This window comes from Chinchilla lanigera, unplaced genomic scaffold (genome assembly GCF_000276665.1).
Source record: "Chinchilla lanigera isolate Chin_1 unplaced genomic scaffold, ChiLan1.0 scaffold00001, whole genome shotgun sequence".
NCBI classification, from domain to species: Eukaryota; Metazoa; Chordata; class Mammalia; order Rodentia; family Chinchillidae; genus Chinchilla; species Chinchilla lanigera.
In genome coordinates, this window is record NW_004955402.1 from 32617611 (window position 1) to 32625115 (window position 7505).

General features: G+C 45.5%; 1 protein-coding gene across 1 annotated transcript in view; it reads right to left on the reverse strand.

Moving 5' to 3' along the window:
- Window positions 1-1001, reverse strand: part of Skor2 (SKI family transcriptional corepressor 2) — a 41423-nt gene extending 40422 nt beyond the window's left edge. Inside the window, exon 1 of the mRNA XM_013510345.1 lies at window positions 4-1001. Coding sequence (XP_013365799.1) covers window positions 4-826 — 823 coding nt within the window. The 5' untranslated portion in view covers window positions 827-1001. The remainder of the gene's footprint in view (window positions 1-3) is intronic.
- Between the last annotated feature and the right edge of the window lie 6504 nt (window positions 1002-7505).

The following is a 7505-nucleotide window of genomic DNA, read 5'->3' on the forward strand; positions in this document are numbered from 1 at the left end:
GGCCCCCGCCCCCGGCCACCGCGGCTGCAGCTGCCACTGCGGCCGCCTTGACCGAGCTGAGAGGGTGGCAGGCGGGGTGCGTGCCGGGCTGGGGCAGCGCGCGCTTGCGGCTACCGCCGTTGAACATGGCCTTCACGTCCTCCCAGGCGAAGACTAGCTCGTCCTGTGGGCTCTTGTCAGTGAGTTTAAGATGACGGCGCCAGGAGTTGAAGTTGGCTGCGTCTGGCTGCGTATACTTGGCGTCAGGCGTGCGGTGGGAGTGGAAAATAAACTTATTGGGTGAGAAGTACATGTTGCAGTAGCTGCATTTGATGCACTTGGCCCTAGAGCTGTTGTAGCGCGCAGGGATGAAGCTGCCACGGCAGCCCCAGGCGCACTCGTGAGACACGTCGAAGGCGAAGTTGTCGGGCAGCTTAGGTGGCCTGTTTTCTCCCAGGAAGGATTTGCACAGACGCTCGGCCTCTCGCTTGGTGATCATGCCACAGCGGCGTGAGGAGATAGGCATGGCCCCGGCCCGACGCAGGATTTCTAGCTGCACCGGCGTGCACTGCACGCACGTGATGCCCAGCGCCACTCGGCGGTTGTGGATCTCGTTGTAGCTGAAGTTCTTGAGGAGAGTGTTGGAGATTTGCGCCAGGCACAGGCGCTCCTGCCCGTCGATCACCAAAGACACGATGGGAATGCCGTAGAGGATAACCTGGCCCACCTGGTTGGGTTTGAGGTTGGCGTGGCCTGACCGTGGCTGGCTCAGCGGGTCGGGCTGGAAGGCGCTGGATGGCGACGCCAGCAGGATGTCGTTGGGCCCTGGCAACGGGCTGGAAGCCATCTCCTCCACCGAGGAACTCCGGGATGGGTCCTCCGGGTTGGACTTGGAGACTGGAAAAGAAAGGAGAGAGTGTTGAATTGAGACTTTTCAGTCCAAAACAGAGGGGTGGGTCTAGTCACCAACTGAAGGATTACAATAACTTTCTTGCTTTGGTTAAGAGATGATTATTATTGGGCAAGTGACCAAGTTTCAGTGGCAATAAAGTCATCACTTAATTTCTTTCAAGGTCTCCTTTAGAAAATGTTTGGAGGTGGCAGTTTTTCTTTTAAACATCCAAAGTAAATTAACTATATATGTTGTTTAATATTTTTTATATTTACATATGTTTAAAAAGTTGTCATTTCCTAAGAACACAGAACCTCATCCCGGATTAATGGAAGCTGTTGGAATAGAATAAGGTATCCATTAGGAATGAGACAGTAATGACAGTTGTGACTAGTACAGATTATAAAGTTATGGAAAATGGGTTTGGCCATTAAAACCCAAATTTAAAGACAGAGTAGACCACTCACATTTGCTTGAAAATGAATTGATTTTGGTTAAAAAAAAAAACAAACCCAGACCTTTTAAAAAATGATTTTTGTGGTATCTGTGGTTTCCTTGGGGAAATTCACCATTGGTTAAACACAGCTCATTAAAGCAAAACGAAATCCCTTTCCTCCCATCTTTGTTTGCTATTAGATATTTTGTTATGATGATTAGAGGATTAGAGGTTTTTTTTTAAAGTGGAGAAATGTGTAAAGCCACATACTTAATTGTACCAAAACAAGGTGTTTCAATTTCAGTTTTTCAAAAACCCATTGGTTGAACGGAGCGGTTCTGGTTTCAGATAGGTAATTTAAACGGATGAAGTTGAAGACCTGTAAACACTTAAAAATTGTTCTCCAGTCTTCTCCATGACAAGGAGATTGTAAGTGCAGGCAAGTGTGCTAAACCAAGAAATAGTGCAAAGAAATAATTCTTGGTGATCTTTATTGGTGGACTTTAAAATGCAAATTCAATTTCATGTGAATCAAACTCTGTGACATTTTCCCCCTTATCTATGTCTCTGTATCTTTATGGGTGCCTTACAGTAATGATAATCCCTAGAGTAGATAATTGTGTAAGCATTGAAATCAGAAGCCCGTGGTTGAATCTACCATAAAATTCCTAATTTCATCTTGGGCCAATAGTATCCCATTGGATACCAGAAAATACGCTGGAAGTTGAAATATATAGAAAGAGAAACCTATGTGACAATGCTGGCAAGTTAAAACAGGCTAAATGACACCTTCCCACAGTGATTTGCCCAGCAATTAGGCCAAATCACTTTGCCCTGGAAAATCACCAGTGCCCATGACATAGCCACTCTTGACAAAGTACACCAGATTTTGTTACTACATTGATTTCAAAGGATACGATATCCTACCCCTTCACCCAAATTGTCATACCTGTCTTCCTTCTCTGGGCCCCTCTGACATCTATACCACGACCTTTGGCCTGCAGCCCTTAGGGACCCTCAGCTCTCATTACACTCTGTGGCCTCCTGGAAGGCCAAACAAACCTATCACATCAAACCGGTGAGTGGAGAGCCTGGCTTTTCACTTTGGATGGATCAGAGACAATATTTCTGGGGAACCCGGCGTTGAACAGCAGTTCCAGGCATAGCGATACCTAAGCCTAACAACCAGCCTAGCTTCACCAAACTCCCCTTCAATGTTTGTTTCCCTCCCAATTAGGAGTCCTATTATCTCAGTAAGACCTTGTGATAGATGACTCGAACCCTTGCGCCCAGAAATGCAAGCAGCGGGCTAGTGCTGGTGAGGAGCTGGTTTGTGGTGGGAACCAGCAGCCTTAGCCGCCGCCCGTGGACCCAGCAGCAGTGTCTCCTCCAGGTGTCCTCCACCTTCACCCCAAGCCCTCCCAGAAACTCCTATCGAAGCAGAGACGCAAATAAGACGGTTCAAACTGGGGGATCTTTCAAGGGATAAAAGGCTAAAGAGACAATTAAAAGTTAGTTGAACTGAGAAATAAAGCTGGTGAACTTTTCTATTCGGCTCATCAGCCAGTGTGACCCCCCAATTTGATTGTCTTGCCTCCCAAACCCATCACACCCAAAGCCCACCGCTGCCGCTGAAACTAACGCGGAAAATTCCACCGCTGGAGAACTCAAATAGCCGCGAACTGTGTGCCGAGTCAGGGCCGGCGGGTGCTGGCAGTACCTGGTAACCCCTAGTTGTCTTTAGGCGCGTGGCTGCTGGCCCATCTTCCGAGGGCGCTCGGAGGCGAAGCATCCAAGCGGGTCCTCGAATCCAGCAGGCGGGACTCGGACGGGTTGCGCGCGAAGATCCGGACGCTGGTGCGAGCCAATGGCGCTAGAACCCCAGCGGGGGTACAGTGAGGGCCTGAATTGCGGCGGGGTGTCCCCTGGATCGCAGAAAGTGCGGGTACACGGAAACCCGAGGCAGGCGAGCCCCAAGTGGAGCGGAGTCTGACAGAGCCTTTCTCTGTCTCTGAACTCGTGTCGGACCGAGGGGACGCCACCCAGCGGGCAGGATGACGTCACCGTCTGCCTGACACTCCACATTAAAGGGCTGGCATGTTACAGGGAGGGAGGGGGGAGCAAAAGCGAGAGCCAGCAACATAGAGATCCGTTCTCAGCATGCACAAAAGCTACCACCTAACCAACCCACAACTGACAATCTCCCAACTCAGGAGTAAAAGGGCTGGATCCACAAATCTGATTTAGGTGTGGAAAGCTGAATAGTTTCCGCGCATCCCAAGGATCTAAATGTTGGAGGCCCTGGATTCTAGGAGAATGCCTCCAAATTAACCATATGCATGCTTCTTTTTGTCCAGTTCTCATTTCTCTGAGCCACAGTCCTTGGTGAATGATTCCCCTGGTACAGGGTGAAAACCAGTAGGCTGTGTGTCTCCTTAGACAGTATCCATAGTCAGCCGAGAAAATAGATTAGTGTCAGCACCTTGTTGAAACACTGAGAAACGAGAAAAGGGAGAGAAGTTTCCACAAAGGGTGCCCAATCTGAAACTTGGAAGGAAACATGAAGAGTGTCCCTAGACACTCTCATAGAGTGTCCTTTTAGGAAAAGACACAGAGAGTTATTGTGACAGTGTCTATTTTAAAATGTGTACAGTTGGGTATAGGCACTAGAGTGTAAATTTATCCATTTATTCATTTGGAATAGTTCTTTAACCCATTTTGTAAGATCTATGCAGGTCACCTCAGTGCAAGGAAAAGGTAATAGTATGATAGGAAATCAAGGAGGTTCCCAACACTGACCAGCCCTTGAACAAGTTGTCAGTTCCCCTGGAGAATTTAATTTTCTAGAGAATCATGAAAGAAGGGACCAAGGATGAGAAAGAAATATTCCCTATGGTTTCCCTAAATGGGGCACATCCTAGGGTATTAATGAATATTATCTCCAAATTGATCAGCTCTTAAGAGTTAAAATAACCACTGGCTAGTTTATCAGAAAGAAAGGAGGCTATTTGGAGAACATTCTAAGAAGGATACCTGCTGGGAGTAGGGGTGGGAGTGGGGAAAATGTTATGTTCTTCCTTTACTACCACAGTTGAATTTTCAATTGCTGTCTGGTGAAACACAGGCTTCAAATTGGAAAGTCACACTGTGGAAATGCTGGAACAACCTCCACTGAGCCCAAAGACCAACCATGCTGGGTCATAGCATCAATAGTACACAACTGTAAATACAAGAATAAATACATGAAATCATAACACTTAATTAAAGGTTAATAAAACCAAGGAAACTCAACTGAATGTGAGGGGCTTATTGTTCCTCAGGATCTGCAGCTTTTAAAAATGAATATTGTGAGGAGGATTTCAGAGCCAGGCACATCGTACTATTTGTTTTGATAGAGGGTTCAGGAATTGGTGAAATAATTTTTCACTCATCTCCTAGTTTCTCAGGGCATTAAAGGACTAAAATCAGCCCATCACTCCCTCCCCAATCCCTAAAAAGAAGGAAAACTGTCTTTCTCCTACTCAGCCTGTTGAACTAAACAGTACTATTGTTATTCTCAAGCCCCTTTTGTAGGAAAAATGAAGACTCCACACTCTTTCAAAGTTTTCAGGGCCAACCCTAGTTCTTTCTCTTCCCCTGCCTTCTCTTTGACTTCAGGGTCTCCCACAAAGTGAGTTATGGTTTGATCACCGTTCTCAGTGCATGGGCTGCTAAAAGGAAAGCTTAAGCCCCATGGAAAGAGGGTTTGGAAATAGGGTGAATTTAAGGCTAAAAATGAGGGAGAAATGAGAAGCACTATCATCTAATGATTATACCAGAGGGAAATGTCTGGGTGCTGCTGCAAAGGGAGCACTGTGAAGGTATTCACATTTTATTGCAAATTCCCCAAAAGGCTTCTCTTCCCCTAAAAGATACCTATCTTTTTAAAAAAGAAATGTCTTCAAAAACATTTTCCTTTGAAAAGAAAAATGAACTAAATACTTACTTTCTTTCCAAATCTCAGGTTACTCTGAGGAGTGAATCCATGCCTGGGGGTGGGTTGTACCAGTAATCATCTCTTTACCTAAGTCTTTAAACACAGACATTTCCACAGTCCTTTCCACAAGCCTGTAACTTTATTTTAATACCAAAAAATGTTTCCCTAGAGAGAGAAATGTGTAACATGAGGTTAGTTTTCTACAAATTCCAATAATAGTGCAGTATTTTATTTCCCCAATGAATCTTGGGGGCATCTTTGAAAGGTCAGGCCAATTGTATTTTTGGAAATTGAAGGTGGAGAATATTAGTTCAAAGCAGACTCCGTACTTTTGGAGAAACCTTGTCTTGATGTCTGACCTGGAATGTGGAATTATAGCCTCTTGGTGTGTTTTGAGTCCACAAATAGCATTCTGCTCCCCACTGTCTCTGATCCTTTGCTTTCTCTTAGTTTGAGTAACACTTCTGCTGGTCCTCCTTGGGGTTTTTGTCAGTCTGTTCCCTGGCCCCTGGCCCCTGGCCCCTGGCCCCTTGTCCATGGCAGGCTCAGGGGGAGGGGGTCATCGGTGTCAGGAGGAGGCTATTCTGGGTCGAGTTAATCAATGCTTTCCTACTCGGGCTGACATACATTTTACACATTGGAACTCTCCTCAGCGCTAATTGATTCAAATTGTTTTATTGGTTAAACTGGTGTCACCCTTTTGTATGATCTATCACCATACAAAGAAGAGCATTTCCACTCCCATCTCCGTTCTGGGCGGCTGTGGTTCACCCGGGCCAAGGACAGGTAAAGGAGCCCAGACTCTGGACCCAAAGGAAAACCACAAACCAAGCCAGCCCCTGGAAAGGCAACGCCTGGATGCAAGAGAGCGCACCCGCTGCCGTAGCGCGGGTAGAGGTTTATAGCTAAGACTGTTAACAACTTGTTTAAAGCAATTCAAACCAAGCTGGGGGCAGGCCCATGTCCTCCACTTTAGAACCAGCTTATTTCTGAAACGGTTGTGGTGGACCCTGTGTGGTATGAGTCCAAGGCCAAAGCTGATGAAGGAGCTGTCCGCGGTGCTGACACAATTCATCGCACCGAGGCATTGCAGATCACGGAAAAAGCCTCTCATCCTGTAATTTTAGAGCTGTAGATTCGGCTTCGGTCTTGGCATGGCCAGGTATATTTCAAAGGCAGGTAAGAGGTGATAGAGAACCACACCCTCTCTTCTCGCACACCTGATGAATCGAAGGACTAAGAAATCCAGCCTTTACCCAACCCCATACCTTTCCTTTCATTGACAGAATATGAATTACAATCAGAGACACATGCATTATTCCTTCACCCCAGTTTCAGCCTGCTACTGAGGAACCCATAACAGTTACAGGTGAAAGAATCACCCTCTATACCTCTTTCCCATTTCCTTTCACCCCATTCTCACGTTTGATACTGGTATTTTTCTTGGTAAGTGCCCTTGGCATTGGCATACTGCAAGATATGGTTTCCTTTTCATTCTTCTCTTCAAAAAGAGACCCACGTGTCCCAGAAGGAAACAGGAAGAGTAGTTGAGTTGGAGCATTAAAGGTCCCAGAATCTCAGAAAATACAGGCTATTCAGAGTCAAATGACTATTTACAAATTTCTCTGCAATTGCTTCGAAGCTTTGGAACATTGTCTAGATATCTAACCTTCTTAAGCCTCAGTTTCTTCATCTGCAAAGTGAGGAGATTGACGTCTAGCCCACAGAGACAAAGCAAGAGTTAAGTAATTTCCTATCTATGGAGTGTTTTGCACACCGTGACTGGTAAAGGTAGATTTAAAAGTACTTTCTTTGGAAAATAGAGACAAGATCAATGGCCTGCCAGGTTACAAGATTTTCTGTAACTCCAGATATAAAAGCTATCAAAGGCGTTTTAGCTTAGTGGTAATCAGAAAGGGAACCAAGTTCTTTGGAAGGACATATTGTTTTTTCATTGATACTTTATCTTGCCACTAATTGTTCTAGTGTTTGTTTTATATATAGGTGGCCAGAATCCCAGTTAGTGTTGTTGAATCCATGTTAAGTAATTTGAAAATAAAAATTAGTAACAATAATGTCCACAATGATAACGGTTGTCAGCCCTAACTTTTTACAGTCCTTGGTTTTTGCTCCATAAGGCAAACCAAGGATCAGGAGGAAACCTAATACTCACCTATGATGGAAGTCATAGGGGAAATGGGAAAGACTTCTGAGTATTCTGA